Consider the following 24,218-nt stretch of genomic DNA (forward strand, 5'->3'; position numbering starts at 1 on the left):
GAGGTGGGAAGAGCGGAGTGAGGGGGGGGGGGGGGTCGATGCACGCAGGGTGTATGGGCAGGTGCTACTTTCTCATCAGCGCGTACACTGTGTTTTTAACCTCTCCGGTGTCAGTCGCCAGAGGAACATGTCTGCAGTTATGCTACAAGTGGCGCATTACTACGAAACGTTAGAAAGGTGTACGCGAGAGGAGGTGAATGAACACACCGTGAGCAAGGAGAACGGGAATCCCAAAATACCAACTCTACCTTCATCCGAGATAGCATAACAGGGAAGATGCTAGAACAGATGGTAATGAAAATTAGTCGAATGAGACCTCTCCACCGCGGTCTCCACAAACTCGGAGTTAGTTCCGTTCAATACGATTTCTGACCACCAAAGTAAGCTGTCCGGTGAGCGCATCAGGTTCTCTCTATTCCTTCGTTAGGAGCATAGGCGCACGAAGAGGGAGGTGTGGGCAGGGGGGGAGGGTCTGCCTTCTAATCATCCAAAGGGGCGCCAAAAGTCTGCCCCATACCGTTAGTGCGGTGAAACTTGGCTCGCCCTAACGCGGCCGGAGCATCAGGAAGCCACACTTCCGCATGTTACGTCTCAGTACAAAACAGCCTGCCATTTTATTGCGCTCCGTAGGTGGTGATGGTTTTCGGCCGGCGCATGACGTGCTATAGGATGCGTGTCTGAGATCAATCGTGTTTTGGCCCGTGGTGCCCGGCTCGATGTAACAGCAGTCTCAAGGCAGCTGTCTCTTTCTCTCTCCCTTGTTATTCGCAATCCGTCCCAATGAGAAAAACATGAAAGCCTCAAGGGCCGGAGGACGTCCGCGGTCTGTACTTAACCAGTTCACACCTTCGGCAGTCGAGTGAGCCGCAATCTTGGGAACGTCAGCGCGCGCCGCCGCGCTGCAGTCGATCCTCCAGATAGAGGAGCGTCATTTGCAAAGTGCGGAACCGTCGTCGCGACGCATACGTGCCTGACGGTTCATGACTTGGCTGAGTTCCGCTGGTGTATCGATACGACGCCGAGGCAAAGCCGAACTTAATACGCGCATATAATTACCGGCGTTTCGGCTACACTGTGACACACGGTGCCCTCCAGTGCCGATGGGGCCGCAGCGTGGGCAGCGACTTAAGCGCGCTATCGGTAATCGTCGTATGATGCGGGGAGTTGCGTGCAGTGGACTGTGGCAACATGCTGTGCCGCCTTCGTTGTATGCTGCAGAAAATCTGTGCATTCCCATATTTTAGCTCATCTATTTACCTTGCAGCGCGCGCACTTCAACACCATTTTTATATTTTTGGGTGCAGGTTATAGAGCCTCAAATAGTTAACGTTAATCTTGACCTCTCCCACCGCATTATGGCGCGACTTCGTGGCCAGATTCTGTCATTATAGCGGATGTTGTCGTAGCTAACGTGACTCAGTTGCTTTTTTGCTGTTTTCTCTGCCTACCAGGAGGTTACGGGTCAGATTCCCTGCGTAAGAGCCCGCATTTGGTAAGGGTTAATGTGCAGAAACAACACTTGTATATTGTGCTTTGGACGCATGTTACAGAGCCTTGTCCGGTGTTTCCAAACAGTTCCGCAGTACTACGCTAGGTTCTTCCTTCATACATAACCAACTGAACAGTTTGCAGACATTAACTTCGTAATTTAATAATTCAACGTTTGCTTCCAAGCAATAGCACCCTGTTCTCTATTTCGGCAAGCTGCACTGCAGTGACGCCGCGTCATGTAACGAAGCTAGCTTTACGTTTTGTCTCGTGTAGACGTGTTTGTTAGGTTATGCTTTGTTAGGATAGGACAATAGAGTCTTTTAGCAAGTTACGGAAATACGGTACGCAAATACGGTAAAGCAGTACGGTACCGCTCCTCCTTTCCCGGTCGTTGAGCGGCCAAAGCACAACCAGCGGGAAAGGAGGAACGCTACCGTACTCCCTTACCGTATTTGCGTACCGTATTTCCGTAACTTGCTAAAAGACTCTAATAGAGTCTTCACGGTATGTTGCATCGGGACTACGCTGTTAGGAAGAGGCGTTGTAAACGCACCGTTACCCCCCACGGACTTCACCTGGCGACAGTCTATATAAGCGCTGCACGCAAGTAGGCGCGCTCAGTCTCGTCGCCTGCATTGCTGACTGGCTCATTTCGCGCTCAGTGCCGCTAGTGCGTGAGATCACGCGTTGTGTTGAGGGCGAGAGAGAAGCGTGCAGTGAGGGAGAGAGGGAGAGGGCAAGTGATAAAATGGTCGCGGAGGTGTGCTTCCGGTGCCCTGGGGTGCACGAAGCGAATGTGCGAATCAGAAACCGACGACCTCACACCGTCTCGTTCTCCACTTTAACTCGTCGTAGTCGTCGTTCAAATATTTCTTTCTTTATTTTCTTTTTCGCTCTAGGCTTCGAACGCTCGACGTCCCTGAGTCCTTTCCTGCCGCTCGAATGCGCGCCATTACGTGGGCTGCTTGCAATACCGTCGCTACGTGCGCGCCTGCCTCAGCCATGCAGACTCTCCTTGTAGGTTCGTTTATCTTTTACTTCTTGTTCTGTGCGATCAAAAAATTATTGGCGACAATTTCGCCGCCGATAAGAGACACGCACACACCACACCGTAAGCTGTCTTCCGCGAAAAAAAAAAAAGAAAACACAGATGGAAAAGCAAAAAAGTAACGCGAGGTTTTCGAAGCGTGTGGTTCCAAGCGTTAGCAGTGGATGCAGGCAGATTATGAGGAAGGGGGGAGGGGGGGGGGGCTCACGGGTACCACAATTATTATAATAAACGCGGCGAGGTAAATATGTCGTCTTAACTCTAACTCGAAGCCAGTTTACACGCGAGGAACTGGAGGGAGCCGGATATTTTTGTTGTTGTTGTTGTTGTTGTTGTTACTGCACCTGTTTGGTTGTTGTTGTTATTGTGTGGTCCCTCCCCGAAGGGGGCGCGGTAAGAAAATTGCGCAGACATTAGCGAGCCTGTACTGCGTTCCTCGTTAAATTGTTCTTTATCTTTACTAACTTGTAATCGTCGTTGCGCAAGCTAGCCTCCTACATTTAACTATAATGGCTTTAGAATCGCAATCATCGTCTATATATGGCCAAGAGACAACTGTGTTTTTGTTTATTTGTTTGTTTTCGTGATGCCCGGAGCTGCTGATTTGAGCTACGTGTGCGTAGGTAATCCTTAGGCGCTGCTGGCTGGAGACCAAGTTGCAACGTCTGAACTGCGGCTAATGCGCGGCGATAAATTCGGGAAATTGCGTTCATCGACTGCAGAAACAGCATTCCTCGCACTTTGCACGCAATTTAGCTTTGTTTGTTTTGAATTAAATAGCGCAACTTGCAAACGAAGGACTCCTTTAGGGGTCAATTATCCGATAATATCAGACGCAATAACCGTAAAGTTAAAAAATAATAATAATAACGCGAAGCTGGGTGAAACAACAACCACTACACATACGAAACGACCTCGCCAGCGGGCTCAAGTCTATAGACCCCTTTTTTATGCTAACCTAACAAGCAGCAGGTAGCGGCAGCTGGCACCAGCACTGCAACGGAAGACGGCATATTATTTGGTATGCGCGGTCGTTACAGTCGCCTCGTTGTTTGTTTATTCGCTTAAAAGTAGCACAGCCTCTCATCAATCTCTTCAGACTCTCATGCTACTGTATTAGCGCTTGTTTATATAAGCACATTCCTTTGTCGTGTATACTAGGGCCGTGCTAAGGCGACGCTGCTTCTCGCTATTTTTTGTCGTTGACAATTTTACTCTGTCACTGAGTCCTCGCGTGCATATCTATGGTTCATTGTACACTTTACTAGTAATTGCCGTCATTTTACTGCGTATATATCTTCTAAGCACTTTACATTAGTGCACTCACGCCCGATAGTAGCATGAATACCGCGGGAAGCAGTCGTGGCTGGCAAGTGTTTTTCTTCGAATGCTTGGAAACAACCGGCGCAACTCTTTTTCCCGTCTCTGTCACGCTATTCGAAGGTATACCACGAAACAAGCAGAACCCCACCGCGCTGTGGACGCAAATAGAGACATTCAACGACAAGCATGGACACAATTATGCACGACAGCTTTCGTTCAATTTTTTTTTTTCCTGGTACAAGATTGCGACGCAAGAAGTTGCCCGTTCCGCAATTATACGGCACGCGCGCGATGCACTCTCTCCAGGGTTTACCGAAAACGCTGGTCCGCCAGGTAACAACGTGCGAAGTGAGCACGGAATGCGAATGCAAATGTAAGCAAGGTCACTGAAATAAGCAGGGGCATACGCGGTTATAATAACTGTGGTCCGCGATGGCTCCAGGCAGGCTTGCGAGTTAGCTGGTGCGTGACCGAAGCAATAAGAGACCCGGGAACGGTGTATCCCGTGTACGATCGCTGAAAGTATTTGTGAACTACTCCTGTCTTTTTCTTTCTCTTCCGATAAGGCTCGCGCCTTAAGGCTTAATGCATGGTGTGTATTAATGCGCGCAGCGAACCGTTACCGGTGTCCTCCACGATTTTTTTATGACGCCTACAATGTATGAGGTTCACTGTGCACCGCAAACATAAAATTATGAAGTCACAGATTTTGTCGCGAGGATTTCTTTTTTTTTTTAATAATCGAGGTCATAATACCCATTAATTGATCTCGCGCTCCGAAACCACTGAGTCACGTGTGCCAGCCGTCGGACGTAAAACTCGCTAATTTTCGCTCGCAAATGCACTCTGAAAAAAAAAAAAGAGTACGTGTAACTTTTTTCGGTTAGTCCTGACTTGCCACGTATATGGCTCTCTTTAAAGAGTCACGCTAACTCTCTTTTGGGCGCCAGGACTCTCCGAAGAGAGTATAATAATTTCCTAAGGGAGTTCACTGTGTATCTTTAAAGGGAGTCATATACGGGGCAAGGCAGCTGGGATTCACAAAGACGAGTCCAATTACTAATTTTTTCCCTTAGAGCTTACAACTCTAGTGACTCCATTTTTGAAGGTGTAATATATTACACCATGTTCGACTCCAGTTCCGGAGCTTTTCGTTCTTCGTGACGTGAGAGTAGACGTGGACGGCGCTCATTTGCGAATGCAGAGTAGACTTATTGCACCTTTCGAATTCGAGTAAAAAGAGGTGTAATATCACTCCCGGGGAAGGATGTCACAAGCTGTGGCTTTTCTTTCCGGGTTGCACAGTCAGCGTCATAAGTGTAGGGACCACTACACACAAGAAAAACCTTTATATTCCTGCTGCTTCAGAATCAGGCAGCTTTGAATTTAGATTTCCGGCCTGTTCTAAAACGCGCTACCAACATGTACTGCGCAGCTCGACCGAACACAGCCACAAATCGCTGGGAAATTCAAAGTTTTCTCGTACGTAGTGGTCTCTAAACTTCTGACGCCGACTGTACGTACAGTTCTCCAACAAGATGTACGCGGAAGACAACCACACGTGTGCTCCTAATTTAATCCACCTATATTTGCTTTAATACGTCGTATATAAAGCGTGAAGCAATTGTGGCGGTCCGTTGAGCTCCCTTATCGCAGATACTGCCCGAAAGAACGCTGTCATATCTAGCGAGGAAACTCGCAGCGGTAAAGAGGGATAGCTGAAATCTCGGATGCGGAGTGTACGCGAAGCCATTTCCTTTCCCCATGACGTCTCTATCTCTCTCTCTCTGAGATAGTAGAACTTGTAAGGAACATCCGCGTCATGCCTTGCCTCCGAAAATGAGGTCCGGCGAAAACAGACACTACCTGTAGCTTCTATGTTGGGGGGCAGTATAATCGCCACGGTTTCGCTTACTCGAGCAAGGATGGACGCGCGGCTCTGGCGAAACAGAAACAAAGCACAGAGTACGCGAAAAGGAAACCGCTGCGGCGATGCCACGGTTTGTGGTGGTCAGTGCTTCATCCGCGTGTAATACACTATAGGCTGCTCGCTCTTCGAGCGCGCACCGTTCCGAATCAGAGAGAGGAAAGAGGAACGTCTTTTTTCTCTTTTTCCTTAATTACGGAGGCCCGCCGACATGATACTTAATAGCCACCCGCGCCGCACTCCCGTCGTCCACTTCGTCGCGCTTACATGCCTTTGTCCTGCTGCAGTTGTGTGCAGCGCTTTGAAGGTTAAAAGAAGCCTCGCGATTTCTTCTTGCGCTTCGTACTACGAGATAGGGACAACACGACTGGTGGAACGCAAGCTCACAACTGGTTTATTCACGTCCTGCGAAGTGTGAAAGAGAAATCATGAAGAAGAAATCATTAACATCACCAGCCCCATTCGTCGATCTGCTAAAAAAAGCCTGCCAAAAGAACTATTACTAGGAAGAAATGGGTACTGATACCAATTTTCGAAGTGGACTTGACCCCGCCATGCAAATCTCCTGCATACAGAGACGGCTCTGAGTAAGAGCGATGCTCAAGAAATGCCGATAAGAGATTTAATTTTGAAAATAAAGTCAAATTTCGCACGGAGCTGCTACTGACATCGACGCTAGCGTGACGTTAGGCTACAATATTCGTTCTGGGGACTTCACGCGCCAGTATGTCTTGTGATGACGTCAGATACCAAAACATACAAAATGGGTCGCGTGCGCATCACCAACAGAGCCACAAGGCGGAGCGGCCGAGGAAACGTCACGAGATCTTGCGCTAGCACGTGACGAGAAGCTTGTCGTGACGTCAGGGTACAGTACGAACTTAACTAGTTCTTGATGACACGTTGTAGCTAATTCTTCAATGACAGTACATTTCTAGGCTCTTGAGGCATGGCCTTCCATTTGATTTTTCGTGTCAGTACTCCTTCAAAAAAACAAGGAGAGCCTTTAAATGCAAGTGTTTGTGCCAACTCCAAGAACTCGCGTAACTAATGCGATAGCACGACTGCAGAGAACGTAAATGTGGATAGCACATCATTTAAAGTTGTTTAAACTTATGTACGAACTCGCATATTGACTTGCACAGCAAAAACATATTGTATCAACAGTATTATGAAGGAAACCATAATAGCGGTGCATAGTTCTTCAAATGATAAATATGCTGCAGATGAGTTACACTTCTGGTGATTTTTGGGTAGTGCTAATTCTGGAAAGCCGCAGTGATGTTTTGCATGGCAGTGTGATATAGGTTTTCTCGCTGGATATATGTATACATTTTAACTATAGACCGACTCTCTATAGCCTTGCTCCTGGCGCGTCCTCTGCGTATTGCTATATGGGCTGCAAATAAAGTATACATCGCGGAGGAACACCACTCGCAAAGTACTCAGTGAAACGCGGAAGCGACCTACATCGCAGAATAGTTCGCTGCAGCGTGGTTTTCAATTGCATTGTGCAGTGGAAATAGAACGAAAGAAGAAACTACGCTGAAGCGGTGTTTCTTTCACCTGTGGCGATACAAAAGCATGTATCAATATATGGCCGTATATACTCACCCCAACAAGAGCCTATCTAGTAAGCTGCATAATGTAGACGATTAACTGCAGAAGCGTGCCCGCCACTTGCGGAAGGACGCACTGCACAGTTATTCGCTCTCTCTCACAAAGTTTCGTTATAAATGTGACTATAGATGTAGACGCTGCAGCTGTTTAGTTACCGTGGTTAGTACGTATATTTGTCTTATTTTCGTTCTCAATAATAACAATTTCTGGGGTTTTTAGGTGCCAAAACGACGCTATCATTATCAGGCACGCCGAAGTGGAGGGCTTCGGAAATTTTGACCATCTGGTGTTCTTTAACGTGCACTGACATTGCACAGTACACGGGCCTCTATAGAATTTCGCCTCCACCGAAATGCGATCGCCTCGCCGCGGGATCGAACCCGCAGCCTTCGATTGAGCACCGTAACCACTGTACCGCCACAGCGGACTTAATTTTGTTGATTACAAACGTCCTTCGCACTTTATTCACTACGCTTTATATTTCTTTACCGTAGCCCCAATGGGCTAACCCTATTTTACTGAACGCGAAAACCACTAAGGCTCTGCAGGCATGCAGCAATCCCCGAGATTTGTATCATGTTCTATAGCGATGCACTTATTGAAGATGGTCAGCCGTATAAAGTCATACAAGAACGAGGTTTACGGTAAATGCTACACCTGTGACACCACTCTCATGCTGGTTGAAGCGCCAATGTGGTCGCAGCTCCCGTAGACACTCGAGGTTGTATCGATTTTGTTTGTGTTACAATACGCATCGTATAGGCCGCGAAACAGACAACTACAGCGGTCATCTTAAGTTTCATGGGGATTTAAACGATGCCGACAAGAGAGAAAGCTTCGCGCAAACAGCATCGAAGTAAAAAAAAAAGCCATGCGGGCTACATTGTTCTCCTAACAACATGGCGACTGAGAAGAAGGCCTGGAGACGCCGCGTGAAAGCCTTTCGCTCACACGACGACGTAATCATGCTTTCTAGTGCGTTTATTGTAACGTATAGGCACGAGGTTTTTGCAGGATAGACACAAAAGGAGTTTTATACCAACAACAGCTATGTGACGCCATGGCCTCCGCGATCGGCACCGGCTGAGCGCCGTTCGGACGGTGCCGATCGCGGAGGCCATTCTGACGTTTATGAGCTTATCTCTTGTCGACGCGAGGTGGCATCACATTTCACTGGCGTTTGTCTCGATGCGCGCGTTCTCAGCGGAGGGGCGCGCGTCGAGGCATCTGGAGTCTTCAAAACGCGTTCCATTATTCGGGGTACTCGGACTCGAAGTTCAATAAAACCGACTAAGGGGCTAGTTCGTGCTGCATATCTTACGTTTTAGCGCAAAGAAACACGTATAGGAAAACGTGTCCTCGTGTCTTCTTTCGCGTCCCCGTGTTTCCTTGCGCTAATAGTCGGGCTCGAAACTGCCTACTTAAAGGGACACTAAAGAGAAACAATGAATCGGGTTATATCGCTAAAATGTGCTCTGAGAACTGTGATGTTGTTAATTTTGCCATTAACAGAGGAGAAAATGAAGTTAAAAGTATCATTTTTAAACTTCGCGCCGAAATCTTCCCGCGTGACGTCACGGAATTTAAAGTGTACTTATCGTACTTTGACGCCATTGGCTCAACAAAATTACCCCAAACTTGGTATGTTATGTCTATGGCCCCCTCAGAGGACAATGTACTTCATTTTTACCGATTAAGAGCTATGTAGTCCATAGGAGGCGCGTCAAAACATGTGTCGTCACGGCGAATGGTGCGGAAACTTCAGGGTGGCGTCGCCACCCACATTTTGTTTTTGCGCGTTTTCTTGCTTACTAAGCGCCTTCTCGCAGCAAGCGTGGTGTTTTCGGTATCTTGAAGGAGTGCTTTACTAACATGAGAAAAATCGTTTTGCTATTTAGTGTCCCTTTAAAGCTGTCCGCGTAAATTACCTACGACGCTGCATAAAACTGAAAGATGCACCATTTGTTGGAATTTCTTGTGCTTAACTGTTGTCAGTAACAAAATGGCAAGTTGGGCGAGTTGGTGCGTAAGCTGTAGCTTCTGCGGTGCTGCATGCTTTTAGACAAGAACACGTGGGAAGTCCCGCGTCTTCGGAAGAAAAAGAACGCGCGCGCGCCCGGCTGCGGACGCATATATAGACATCCGCGCTCGGCGCGCCTCCTATAGCCTCGTTTTTAATCGACGTCCAACTTCTCCCGTGCGTTTCGTTCGTATGTACGCAGGCGCGCGGTGTTTTTCTTTTTTTTTTCCTTCCTTGCCTCGGATGGACTCGCGGAAAAAGCTTCAAAAAGCAGTCCAGCGTGCTTCGACTTACATCCTTTTCTCTTTGTTTCTTTAATCTTCCTCTGGTCGCCTTTTGTTTTTCTATTCGTTCGTGCGGGTGTGCGAGTATACCAGCTGCGTCTTCTTTTCGGTATGCATGGTGGTTGCGCGCTCGCGTTGTCCAACGCGAACTGGAGGAATAGGCGGGAACTAATCAGGAAATGCGTTGATTAGCGTGCGACTACAAACGATTAACCTCGCACACTTTCTTCCTGGGCCGTTATTTAGCCGCCATCGACTGCCTTGCGGTGAGTCGTTTCGCTGATCGCGTGCTATATAGTTGTCGCTAAAGTACGCCACGTGTTTGGGAAAACATAGTGTCGAGCCATTACGGCAGAAGGAATCGAGGAAACGTCGGGCTGTTTACCCGTTAGAAATTGGGTATCGCCGAAGGACGTCAGCATTTTAGGAAGAAACGTCGAATGTTTTTGGCTGAATTTAACTAATTCAAGTTTAATAGTATACAGAAGTCGCGAACAGCTAGTGTTCCAGATACTTTCACTTGTACTGTATGCTGAGTCGTGTATAATACATGTACGAACACCACTGACTTCCTTCCTTCAGAAGAGCCGCCGCAGTCGTCTAGTATATAGTTATGCTGCTCGACTGCTGAGCCGAAGGTCGCGAGATCGAATCCCGGCCGCGGCAGCCGCATTTTGATGTAGGCAAAATGCTGGAAGCCCGTGTGCTTAGATTTAGGTGCACATTAAAGAACTCCAGGTGTTCGAAATTCCCAGAGCCCTCCACTATGTGGCGTATCTCATAATCATGTCGTGGTTTTGGGACGTAAAACACCAGCAATTATTATTATTATTATTATGACTTTCTTAAGATCAACACACCCTGCATAGATGGCGCACACGGACATCATTTTTCTGCTATCGCGCAACTTAACATTCTCTCTGCTTTTAGTTTTTGTTTTCTCCTTCTTTTAATCGCTCAACGCCTTCATCATTCTACTGGATGTGTCAAGTTGACGTCAAGATAACCTACTTGCGTTTCCTAGTATCACTCCATCCTTGATTTGAGTTTCAGTTTGTTTATTTACCACATACAGTTACTGCGTAACTGTATGTGGTCACTTTGAATATGCATTGCCGATAGCCGTCCAATAATTATTCACATTGTACAATGGAGTCAAGCCCCTAGGCAGGAAATTTTATCCGGGAGGGGGGGGGGGGGTTGCACTTGCTGAAAACCCTGTATTTGAGAAAAACAGCTATTTCAATTACTTATTTTTAGTAAAAACACCTACTTGACGATTATTTGATGTGGGGCCCGGGCCCCCCCCCCCCCCCTCCCCAAGCTTCACAGCTTTCCCGAATGCGTCTATCGGCCCACCACCACCTAACAAAACAGGTTCATCTCAAAACCCCACTTCGCGTCTCACATTACACCCGCGCACCGCTCTCACGCTACCCGCGCTATTCTTTCGGCTGCTTCCGCGCGCGAGCAGCCAGCACGTATTTCGTGACTTTTGGCGATGCTACCGATCGCGCACGCCCCGGAAGCCGCGGGTGGCGAGGGGTTACACCGCGCCGCAACACTGGAATCGTGATCGCTTCCCGGCGCATCACATTCTACTTGAGGGCGAAGGGGTTTACGTGTACAAACGTGCGGCGGGGAGCCATTCTCAGCGTGAGGTCCGGAACCCTTCCCGACAAGGCGTACCGGGGTGCGAGAAGCGTCTTGTCCATCTTCCGCCTAGACTACATACAACCTCGTCGTACAGTTGTTGTCGGTGGCACGTCGTCGACGCTGCATGCGTGCCCGCCACCGCGATCGCACGCCTGTTGATCGTCGCTCTATACGCGACGGTGCTTTCTATTGCTAAAGACCCGACCCCCTTGGGAGACACCGTATAGCGGGGAAGTTTTCGTCGCCCCGTCGTATCACGTCGAGCGCTCCAGCGGTGCGTTTTATGTTGTCGCCTCGGCGCGTGTCCGGCTACGCTTCGTTAATTCGGTGCAGCGTTGTCCGAACATTTTTTTGCTAACACTAGCCACACGCGTTCTGTGTGACTGCAGGCGATGCGCACCAGAGGCAGTCTCTGAAGGCAGCATTACATCTTCAACGGGACTCCAGCTTAGAAGTGCGGCGTGTTCTCGGCCCATGGCAAAGCGCGCCAGCTGTGCGTTACGTGCCACGAAAGCGCTGTTGACGTTCTTGTGGGTCTCAAGCCTTAACGAAGCTTTGCAGTCTATGTGTTTGTGTGGCTATATGTGTTGTTATGTCTTTATCAGTGTATAAATCATAATCATCACCCAGCAGCTGGAGTAGCAAGTCAGGCGAATAGCCAGGCTAGTATCTCCAGCATCTCAGCATTTCTCTCTCTCTCTCTCTCCATGCTAGCTGGATAACGAGCGTAGCTTTAACGCGGTGCGACGGAGCGGCCATTACTGGCAGGTCGTGTTTCATCATTGTGTGTAATATGTGTATCGAAGCTCGAGTTTAAAGTAATAGACGGTGTGGGAAAACGCAGTACATTTTAGGTTTGGTTGGTTTGTTGTTGTACTTGCCTTCTACAGGGGTAGCTGGCGATCTGGGCTGGCAGTTGCTCCGCTTATTCGTCTCTTTCAGTGTTCGAATTGCTCCATTGCTTTGCCAGGCAGGGCACGTTAGTAATCTGTCTTAGAGCACGCGGACTTGATATGCGTACGAACTAGGGGTGTGCAAATAGTGAATTTTGGAACCGAATCGAATACGAATCGAATAGTGAGGACACCGAATCGAATACGAATACTAATCGAATACTTTTCGAATAGTTTTCGAATAGTAAGACAACCATTCTCAAAACGGTCCTAGAACTCCGCAGTGTTTTTCTTTTCTTTGTTTGAACCAAATATTCACGAATTTTCACCAAAGAGCGTTGCGCTTACTTTTAACTGACTCAAAATACCACAGCTATGAAATCTGAGGTAAGCTCGTATACAGCAACGACCAGGGCCATCGATATATTTTGTACCTGCAGGTTGACATACAACAGTGACTGCAGATACTTTGTCGCCTGCTTTTAAATAAAACTGAGACATAAAATCTAAACAATTTTGAACCGAAGACTATGCATATCGCTAAGGCGGTAATGAAACACATAAACCTGCCATCGCAACATGGTCCTCGGCACTGAAGGCATGTAGACATCGGTGTTGAAAGCTGTATCTGCAAGAACAATTTACGCAAACACAACCCTTGCATCTATTGCTATTCATGAAGCTGAATGCAGGTGCACCTTCAGTTATTACAAGATGAAGTCAGGAACTGACTAATGCGATGCAGAGGCAGCATAGTAAAAACTGAGCGAGTATGGAGCTTTCATGAAAAAAACGCCTTCATCGGGTAATCAATATAGCGTCGGTAGTTTCGTAAAAGCTTGGGCTGCATGCATACTGGTAATTTAGTGATTAAAAGAAGAGAAATGGCCTTTAACTATTCCAAAGTTTCATTGTTTTGGGTTTCTCCCGTCGGCGCTAATTATTCGAAAAATATTCGGTATTTCGAGTATGTACTATTCGATTCGAGTACCGAATCGAATAGAGTGCTATTCGATTCGTTATTCGAAATTTTCGAATATTCGCACACCCCTAGTACGAACCAAAGCATTCACCTGGGGGACCTTATTCGCATGCGCCGAAAATTGGCAAGAGCAGGGGGTTCAAGTGAACGCGAACTTTCTTTATGTGCCACACGCTTGCTGCGTCGGAATGACGTTCATTAATGCGTCAAACGCCACATCGCCCCCCCCCCCCTTATTAATCGAAGTGGTGCGCCGAGTATGTCCCATACCTTTACTGTCCCGTCACTGTTTATAGTGCTGGGTTATGGCCATGCATGTTTTTTAGGGGCGAAGCTCCTTATAGCGGCACCCGTTCGTCCCCTGTATGTAGTGCGTAACCAGTCTTAACGCTAGTACCAGATCTTGACCTCCAAGGTGGTGCCGGTGGGATATTTCTCCTGTGCGTTGTTGAACAATAAGAAATTCGCAGCGTGTGCGTTAACTAAAAGCCGACTTCTTCTGTCTCTCATTCCCCATTAGCAGCCATTGGAATGTTCCAGTAGGAAACGTTAGTAGAAGTAGAAGTGTAAGTGTTAGCTAAAAGCCGACTTCTTCTGTCTCTCATTCCCCATTAGCAGCCATTGTTTACCTCCAAGGTAGTGCCTGGTGAGATTTCTCCTGTTCGTGATTAAACAATAAAAATTCACAGCGTACATGTAAAATTAAAGTGAGCTGCAAGTCGCCATGACTCTCATCGACCCTTTAGTATAAACGGGCCCGATCTCACGTCGTTGATGATGTACTGGGCGTGAAGCTGCGCGACGCCGCCGCCAAGATCCTGCCGTACGAGAGCTTCGCCCCACTCATCATCATTCACCCCGTGGATATGCTGTGGAATTTTTTGAAGAAGCATAAGACCAAAGGCAGGCCGTTCTAGGAAGAACGCCTTGTCACTGTACGCAATTTAGCGAAGCCAGTGATGTCAGGGTGCAAAGATGCGAGATCGTCGCCGTGGGGGAAACTAAAACTTGGGCAATGAATGTGCTAGCCGTGCATTCCTTCTCCGTCTCAGCCCCGCTCCAATGGCCGCGTCGTGACTATACAGCGCCATGTTCGTGGTGAAGCGTTAAGTGCGCGCTTGAGCCGCAGGGAGGCGCCGCGTACGTGTCTTCGCGCGGGCTGTAATACCGACAGTCACACGCTTCCCGTCGTTGTGCGCCTGATAGTGTAAGCTTGCGAAAAGCAGGAAGGTGCCAGTCGCGAAGTAAAAAAAAAAAAAAGTGAGGCACATAGTGCGGCGGCTTGTGTGTTGCAACGCAACACGTGGGAACCATGATGTGTTGAAGGTGCTCCTCTTTTCTTGTTGTCGGCGGCGTTTGCGCAACTGCACGCAGGCCGAGCGTTTATCTGCGCGTTGTAGTGACGAAAATGTAAATGAACTTCTGATGGGAGCAACAGTGAAAAGAGAAACCAGATTGGAACGCCCTGATTCGAGTAGTTTCATTACTGCCATGATTAATCATCACCAGCATCGAGAATGATCAAGCTTGCCACGAATGCGCAGATGTTCCACCTGTGCAGATATTAGTAATTCGGATGTTGCAGGGGTCACGTTGAAGTAGCTTTTCATAACGAGGCTGTCTTAATCTGACCTATCACCCGCCACGGTGGTCTTTTGGCTATGCTGATCGACTGCTGACCCGAAGGTCGCGGGGTCGAATCCCGGCTGCGACGGCCGCATTTCGATGGAGGCGAAATGCAACAGGCCCGTGTACCTATAGACTTAGCAGGACGTTGAAGAACACCAGATGGTCGAAGTTTCCAGAGGCCTTCACTATACGGCGTTCCTCACAACCGTGGTATCGTGGTTTTGGGACGTAAAACCCCTACAATTATTATTATGTAGTGATCGTTCCCTGTGCCGTCGTCGTCTCAGTATTAGACGTCATGCAGATCACGTGACAGGAAGGGGGAGCGGGTAAAGAAATAAGTAAAACAAAATTATGATGAAGATTCTCGAAATGAGTAAGCACGTATTTCCAGGCTAGCGGCGGATTTAGATCACGTCACCTTGCTAGCCAATCACTTACATCGCGCGCTTACGGCTTCGCTGTCAGACAGTTTTGACGTCGTGAAACTGGCTCAATTTTTTTTTTACACGATATAGTTTCTTCGCGTACGCATAGCCTGTCGTTCCTGGTATACAGACGCAAGAATAACGAACGTGTATTCTCGGACCGCGCGTTCCGAACAGCCAAATGCGAACAAGATGACGACTCGGAGATGACGTTCACAATGTAGTGCGTACCTCTTGTGATGACCGTATAGTTGGTACCCAGCTCTGGCTTTCCGTGAAACTGGCGTGTCTCTGTACGTACACCAGTGCGCGAAAGCCAACCGCTCCATTTTTTCCCTATAGTACTGGCACTCGCTGCGTACAATTAAAACTACCTCCAGCGCAACGTTCTATGTATACCGTCGGCGGTGAACCCCATACTACACCCTTTCCAGTGCATCTAGCCGCACTAGCACGCACACACGCCTTCCGCTTAATTGTAGTTGAGGAGGTGATCTACTTCGCCATTCGTTACACCACTGCCGCATGGCACCGCCTCCGTGTCGCTATTCGATGACACTCGCGGCACAGAATGAGTCCACACCAGTCCCTGCACCTGAGGTACATTCTTAATCACGGCCCGCTTAAAGTGCTAGATATATCCAGGAAAACGGACATTTTTTTCGTCTGGTTTCCTCTATATAGCCAGCATTTAACCAGGACCTGATTAAGTGTGTAGATGTGTATAGTATATAGTTTGAGTTGTGTGCACTGCGGGACCGGGGTCGTACTTTTATGTATACAGAACTGGTGCGAGCCAGTTCGAGAAGTACTGCGGGACTAACGGAACGCACCTAATAGTGCAATACTTGTCGTAGTGGAAAGGGGATATTTCACCATCTCTCGGGATTTAGTGATGGGATACAAGTTCAGTAAAGCGATGTTCATTGTTACACTGCTTCACTGATAATAATGACAAACTTCAAGCGCTTGTCTCTTAAGGTTCGTTAAAAGCGTTAAAAGCGACGACGGAGATGCATTTTGCAGGGTGCTTTGAAGAAGCGACAAAATCAAAATTTGTAGCAATGTTGTATCATGCAGGTTTGCCTACATCGTATCTCTTTTGTGTGATGGACAGGAAGCTCTGCCAACTGGAGCGCGCACTCCATACGCTATATATGTAAAGCGCAATCGAGCTCGCTTCTTGAGGTATACAGAAGCATTTCGAATTCGAATACGAGCCTACGCCTTGCTGAATGAATGTTTGTGAAGTACCCGCCAAAGGCTACTCTTTCTATTCTCTCTCCCTCTCTCTCTCTTGGTCTAGAGAAAAATGTAAATTCCCGTAGGTGTAACTACAACGCAACGGTTCTCAGTCTCGCGCTTGCAAAGGAAAGGAAGATCACGAGAACATCGTGTCTTGTCCATATACGCTTTCGAGCGCGCTGAGCGAAGCCAAATGGCCCACGGAGGAATGCAAGCAAACGACCGTTTTGCTTTCGTGGACATACATGTGGGCCACCGATGCGCATCACCTAGAATCTGGCACAAAATAATGATTGCACTTTTTTTTTTTCTTCCAGGTTTCTCAACAACTCTCGCCGTCTGCAAAGAACGAAGCTCCATCAGAGAATGTCTCAAGTAGCCGTGCCTTTCGCCGCCATGACGACAGGTAAGTCATCACCAAGTTGCCATGCGAACAAACTGGGTTATGTTGTTACAAGAGCAATGCGCAGTGGTGCACTTTGAAGAAGAATAAGCTTTCTTTCATGATGAGAGTATGTGGTTAATCCCGGGTGGAACCCTCTTGTAAGGCCCCACTGGCCGCGGCGGCTAGCCGCGCCTGGTCTATATATGGTTACTAGTTGGCTCTGCAGTGCCAGCTCGGAAAGCCGTGCCTCCCAAGACGTTGAAGAGCAGGCTTTTTTCTTAGAGCATGCATTTTCCCAAAAGCTTGTGCCGAAACTCCAGCTGTAAGCGTGACTTCCGTGTGACTTGTGCGCGTTGGCGACAACCCACGGCGATCATGCATGCGAAGCTCGGCGCATCCAATTATAAAGCTAATAACTAAATCATTAACAGTATCGCGTCAACGCGCACGAAAGTTAAAAGCGTTCGTTTGCATATACGCAAGCATTTCCCAAGTGTGCGCTACTGTTTTACAGTGTTCGCAAGTGTTTGCCGGCAAGTGAACGCAAGGGTTTACTCTATAGCATGCAAGTATAGTGTTTTAGATTGTCCGCAAACTTACTATTTTTATTTCAACATGTTACCGGAGCCGTAAACACAAGCGCCCTGGTCGGCGGCGCAGAACGCAATGCAGAACTGTTTATTGCACTGGCATTTCTACTTCATCTGCTGGTGCAAATTATCGACAACGCCGTAGTTGCGAATGTGTTATGTTTTAACCTATCTTCTTTTTTCCTGCAAGAACACTCACCGTACACATAAACACGTCCGCAAGATAATGTTGCTAAACGAAGCGCCTGAAGATGCCGCTGCCACCGTCTAATAAGTCGGCACTGCGCAAAATTATTTGCGTGTACTTGAACACTGGGCACGCTGGACCTCTCCAGTGGCGTTTTCGGGTGTACGCATGCGTGGGTGTACGCAAATGTTTGCCGGTATGTTCACGTGAGAGTTTACGGGCGCGTGCAAGTGTTTGCGGGTATACGCAAGTGTCTGTCGGTGTACGCAAGCGTCTGTCAGGTTTTATTCTTTTTTTTCATACCTCACAATAAAGAAAGAAAAGTGTACGCAAACGCTCGCCTGCGTACGCGCCTTCGCCATTTCACGCAAGTGTATAACGCTGCGTGCGCTTAACGATTGCATCCGAATTCTGATTCCGCATTCTCTTGTGCCGTCACTCATCTGCATGTCGGAGAAGACGAGAAAGAACGAATTCTCTACACCCCCCCCCCCCTTTTTTTTTTCCTTTTTCCTCGCTGCGCAGGATTCTCGTAATCATTCAATCAATCAAACCAACAGAAGGGCTTGTCAAAGCGTGAAAATTCGCCTTGTGATGGCCGAATTACTGCGACCTGATTGATCGCCGCGTCTCGTGGCTATATATGTTGTGTGAGCCGCGCGTGGTCTGAACGCTTTTCTTCCAAAGCCGCGTCACGATGACTGGTATACTTGCACGCGGCTATACGCATTTCTTACGTGCAATGGGTTTGCGCTGCCTGTCTTTCGCGCGCTGATCTGTCTCCTGCAAGCAATCTCGCATCTTCTCCGGCTTATAACTGCCGGAATTACGCGGCCTCGTTAAAATATGCTCCCCCCCCCCCCTGCCGATCGGAGCGCGTTGTTATTCGCCGAACGCCTCTCAAGGGCGTTTTGGAATCGCCGTCGCTTCCGAATGCGGTCCTCCCTCTATTGTTATTGCTTTTTGTCTTACCCCATTTTAGAAGCAGTTGTCACGGCTGTTAGAAGAAGGAAAACCGCGCGCTTCCTTCTCCACCGTTAAAGGATCAATCAATCTTCGATGCGCTCTCTTCGCAATCGGTCACTGCTAGGGGTTTATAATGTGATCAAAGGCGCACCAATGTAAGAACTCGCGCAGCACACCTTATGCGCGTAAAGAATGGGCCCCTGTCGTATGCGTGAGTCGAAATTGGCCGTTTCTGAATGCTATACTGCGGCTACCGAATAAGCTCTGCGAGCGGTGTTCACACGCTTCTTCTGTATGGGCTCGGATTCACAGAGCAGTCCACTCGCACGCACGCCACCTGATTGGCCAGGTGGCTTCGCTAAATGCGTGCAGAAGTCCTCTGCTATACGTAACATTCTAGCGCAACACGTTTCTAGTTAATATGGGCCCTTATTCGTTTGCGCACAAAACGAGCGCTTCAGGAAATGCGTGATTTCTCATTGTTGCGGAAACGAGAAGCTTTCAGAGCGTTTTCGTTGCCATCTTGCACGTATACGCGTACCTTCTGCTGTTATACTATTGGTCAATCGGTACAAGTGAATTCATTTTCAAGTAGTCCTCGTAATAAGTGTCATTTGGATACGCGCGCTGGCGCTGTGATCGGCAGTCTATGATCGACAGATGCATTCGCATGCATACACATGATGGCGAGCACTTGAGCGCATTGCTGTGACGATTGATAACTTTATGAATGTGAGAACGGGTAGTCGCTTCTATAGGCGAGAAACGTATAGAGCTTGACTCCAAGGGATGGGTTCGCCAGAGTACCAGTCCATAAATGAAGCAAAGTGGCGCACCATCAAGGTTTTGTAAGCTTATGTGTGAGCGATGATTACGAAGTACAAAGCATCGATTAAAGAGTAACGAAAAAAAAATGGCTATAGCATAAACTTTCGAACTGAAGTAGGCATTGGGTGCTGCGATAACGCGATTCTCTATAATTTGAAGTCCGGCATAGACAAGCGCGTTTTCCACGCTTTGTTCTCTAATTTTATCCTTTCGCTGCTTATGGGATATAAGTTACTGCTAGGATTGGAATCCGAAAAACATGGTCTTAGCTGCTAGGAGATGCGACCTCGGTATTTTTATACTGGAATAAGTATCAGCCTGCTTGGCACTTGTATGGCTGTATACGTGGGCTTTGAAATTTTCCGCCGGTCGTGAATCGCCGAAGCAGAAAGGTGTTGCGGGCAATTGCGATCACTAACTTCCCGGTGTGCATGCCTCGCTTTTTTTACGGCTTTGGTTTCAAGGTTTATGCTAAGTTGTCGCCTGCATGCGTAAGTCGCGTAAGAACTGCAGTTTTGTTGTTCTGGTGTGTGCAGCGTCATATCTTTTTGTTTACTGCTTCGTTATTTTTCGTCTCCATTTCTTTTACACGTCACCAACGCGCGGCCTCGCATATATATTAGGTTACACTAATGGCATCCTTCTGAGCGCCGCAACCTTTCTTTCTTTTTTTTTTTTGATATACAAGGCGAGACCGAAATAAATGTATAGCCACGGGAGTATAGACGCCTTTATGACGCCCAATTAGCAGAAACACAAAAAAATTCTATCGGAAACAGAACCGCGCATTCGACTTTCAAACGGACGCTCCAAACTCGCACCACGAATCCCTCTCTAATAAGCGCGAAAATTGTTTTCGGCCTCAAAATGAGTGGCGCTGGCAGTAGCACCAGCCTGTCATTAAGATAACGCGCGCCTTCTCCCGAGTCGCCTTCATTCCAAGGTTGAGAATTTTTTTGCGGGCTCTCTCGGGTCTGGCGTGATTGCAGAGCGTGAAAACAGCTAGCCCCGGCGTATACGTACAACGTTGTAGGCAGGTGCGACGCGACTTCGCGGCGTCGCGTCGCGCCGACATTAGAAAGGCCTCGCCTCAACGCGAGGTATAGCGGGATTACAACGGAACAACGGGGTTTACGGAAGCCCACCCCGTGTGCGGGATTCCCGGGCATTGTCGTTGGCATGTAAATGACGCTCGGCGACAGTTTAAGTAATGGTCGTGACGAAACAATCGCTCCCAGCAAGTCTGTTGTCGCGTCTCACGCGTTCTATGCGTGTATACATACCACACGAGTTGAATCTTAAAAAGATGACAGCTTGCGCTTGCAAAGGTCCATTTGTAACGAAAGCGCGTGTTTCACTCTTTCTTTCATGCCTCTATTTCAAGTTTATCCGCGTTTATTTGTTTATTTCGTACTGCGAGCTTGATTTAAAGCCATAGGTAGGAGTGGATTGTACAAAGGAGATGTTGAACAATGCAATCGCGTGTGAAACGGAAAGCACAGTGATGTCCAATGAAATATATGAAATATGGAATGAAATGCGTGAAAAGAGAGAAAGAGAGCGAGCGGGTTCGAAGTACGCTCGAAAAAAGCGCTTTCTTACAAGAATGTCCGACGCTGGAATAAGAAAACTGGACATCATAGATCAACGACCGTGCGACCCAGAGCAGTGAACTGACTGCAGCTGTCTTGATTCTCAATGCTACAAGTGTACATGAAACGCCAGTGGGAACCTGCGGATCGTATTTCATTATATTCACTACGTAGGGATTGAAACGATGGTTTAGAACGCAGGCTATTTGCGTCCACAGATGTAGATGCATTTCCTCCAGTATTCGGCTGCCGCGGTGGTACAGTGGTTACGGTGCTCGGCTGCTGACGCGAAAGACGCGGGTTCGATCCCAGCCGCGGAGCTCGCATTTCGATAGAGGCGAAACGCAAGAGGCCCGTGTGTACTTAGATTTTGGTGCGCGTTAAAGAATTCCCAAGTGGTCGAAACTTCCGTAATCCTCTACTGTATGGCGCGCCTCATAATCGTTGTTTTGGCACGTAATACCACAGAAATTATTATTTGTTATTATTTCTTAATACTAAAGGACACAATCTGTGATCGACAATCCAAATTTAAACGTGGGGCATGTTCACGGGAACGGCCGTTAATAATGTTCATCGTGTGCGCGTTACCACTGCACCGTGCAAATGTGCGTGCGTGTGTGTGTGTTCATTTTTTTTTTTTTTTTTACGAGCGTCATGCATGAAATTTGGTCAGTCATGTGGGTAACCTCAGCGTGCAGTAAATCTATATACCAGGTTTGTGTTTAACGTTGGACTTGCACGCTTATGAGATCTATCAGCAGTTGTAGAGCTGTAGTTGGTTTTCAGTGAAAAGCAGTGCTTTTTCACAAATGAGGATGAATTGAGCAATGATTAAGGGCGAATGTTGTGGTGTGTGAACAAAACTAGCTGTGTAGCAGTTTGGCCCGTACACGGAGCCATGTGTATTTGCAGCTACTTTAGCTTTGTTGGCGCTTGTCTGCCTTGCGCACCACGCTATGATACGTGAATCATGCAGATTCGACGGCGTCCATAGCATCTAAAACAGCGCCGATACCGCTGGTTCGAGCGACCAGCTCCAGGGAGGACCTCAGGATAAAATTACTTCGGACAACCACTATATGGAGTGTTCCGGAACAGCACTGAACCCTGTGAGCACTTCGAATGCCAGGATGACCCGCAGGCTTTCAATCACCGTGAAAAAAAAACGCGAAGTGTCGCCAGATCCAATCAGTTGCTCATTCCTTCCATTACCCTGTAATGATGAACGCGTATAAAGTCAATAAGCCTCGTTCATGTGCATTGAGAAACTGGCTCGAGGTGATCCTTGTATGCGTGCGAGCATGCGAAGCCTGCGAGCATGTACTCACATAATAACTGGACTTGACTAATTCACAGGTAGTATACCTAATTGATTACTTCAAGTTGTGGTACATTAATTAATGTTATGATGGCGAAGCGCATATGCGTATAACGTTAATCTCCGTTGCTGGTCCTTTGGCATCGGTACCTGCCCGACGTTTAGTAACAGGAGTAGAAGTATCGGCTACAGAGAGCGACCAAAACGCACGAGTGCCATCACTGTGCGCTCCGAGCGTTAGTCGTCATTTCCCGAAGCGTTATTCAACCTAACCAGCAGACATTCCGTGACGATAAGCCATAACGTTAAGACAGTGCCATCGGTAAGCAGGCGCGTCACCGGAAAACTTCGTTGGTTGAACTCGGACTTCAGGTGGTTGTCGAGTGCTTTAGTCGAGAGGAAAATGCGTCCGGTGCGTCGCCGAAACGTTGAGTCCGAAACGTTGCACCCGGTTCACGCGTGCCTCGCTATTGGTGCATCGCGCGGAATTTCGTCACGGGCCCGTTGGATTATGGAACGTCGAAAACCGACGTTCTAACTGTGGCGAGGCGAGCGCGTGAAAAATGCGTTTGTGCTAATGCCCCGACCAGTTGGTGGTCCGCCAACGGTTCTTCGACGTAGACAACGTGATCACAACGAATTGTCTCAATTCTAAAGCGCTAAATTCCCGAATCTGCAAGCGGCTCTGTTCAGGCATGTCATCGTACAAATTGTGTAAGGTACTCACGTCCTGGAAGTCGGCCATGTCGGCAGCCCGTGGTCCATCGCCGAGACCCATTATGTGAACGGGCGGGCAACCCCAGGTCGACTGAGTTCCGGCGAGCATCTCGCGGCACCACCTTGTCACCACACCGTCGGCAAAAGAAACACACAGCACAACGACAGGGAAGACGTCTCAGGCACTACACTCCGCGCGCGCGTGCTCTGTAGTGTGGGCAACGGGACGCACACGTTCTACGGTCCCAGATGCATCGGTCACACGTTGAGACAGAATGAACACACGTTGAGGCAGGACTCTTACTTCAACGGATCACAAGGGCCACCGCACAACCTCGCCGCACAATCCGGTCGCCGGACGTCGCCGATGCCTCATGAGGGAAGATCCGAAACCGAAAGCACACGGTTCGAGCACGAAGGCACTGTACACTTTGAAAAGGTCAAGCGCAAATCCAATGATGCGGCGGCGAGCGAGAAGTCCTTGTCGACGTCGCAAACGTCGATGAACAACGTCACTGATGGTTCGACGGGCGAGCGCGAGCGAAGCGGCCACGCCGCTCCGTCAGCTGATGCGGTGTTGCTGCTCCCTCCTCCCGTCCTGGTCGCACGACGCGACGGCGGCGGCAAAGAGTCCCAGCGGCGGCGACGGCGTCTGATCGTCTGATCCAGTCTCCCGACGGGCACCGATCCGCTCGGGGTGCGTCCACGCTCGCACCTGTCTACCCTCGCGAACAGGTGCGCGCGCTGGCGCGCGCGTTTCACCGTAAGCGTGGCGCTGCGTAGCGGCCGGCCGGCGAAGCTTCCCGCCTGGTCCCCGTAACGGCTTGGGTGAGTGAGGGTGGGGAAAGGGATGGTAGTCGGGTCACCCCGTCGTCGTCGTCGTGGTGCCCCACTGCGATGCAGCTGGTGCTTGTCCGGTACACCACTATGGAGCGGCGAGAGTCGTCGTGGGTCCCATCGCCGGCCGAAGGAAGGAAGGTGCTCCCCTTATTCTCGCCCAGCGCGTCTTGGCGCCCCGAGAGAATGGACCAAGGCTGACGGGCAAGAAGAGTGGGGTGTTCTTACCTGCCCGGAGCGGCGGCAGCG

At 48.7% G+C, this 24,218-nt stretch overlaps 1 protein-coding gene across 1 annotated transcript in view; it reads right to left on the reverse strand.

The window, feature by feature from the left end:
* The window catches only part of LOC119404760 (Kruppel-like factor 1), a 211,224-nt gene extending 187,285 nt beyond the window's left edge, over window positions 1–23,939 (reverse strand). The window contains exon 1 of the mRNA XM_037671421.2: window positions 23,143–23,939. Within this exon, the coding sequence (XP_037527349.1) occupies window positions 23,143–23,241 (99 nt within the window). The 5' untranslated portion in view covers window positions 23,242–23,939. The remainder of the gene's footprint in view (window positions 1–23,142) is intronic.
* Window positions 23,940–24,218: the final 279 nt, after the last annotated feature.

The sequence above is a fragment of the Rhipicephalus sanguineus genome, chromosome 9 (assembly GCF_013339695.2).
Source record: "Rhipicephalus sanguineus isolate Rsan-2018 chromosome 9, BIME_Rsan_1.4, whole genome shotgun sequence".
NCBI lineage: Eukaryota > Metazoa > Arthropoda > Arachnida > Ixodida > Ixodidae > Rhipicephalus > Rhipicephalus sanguineus.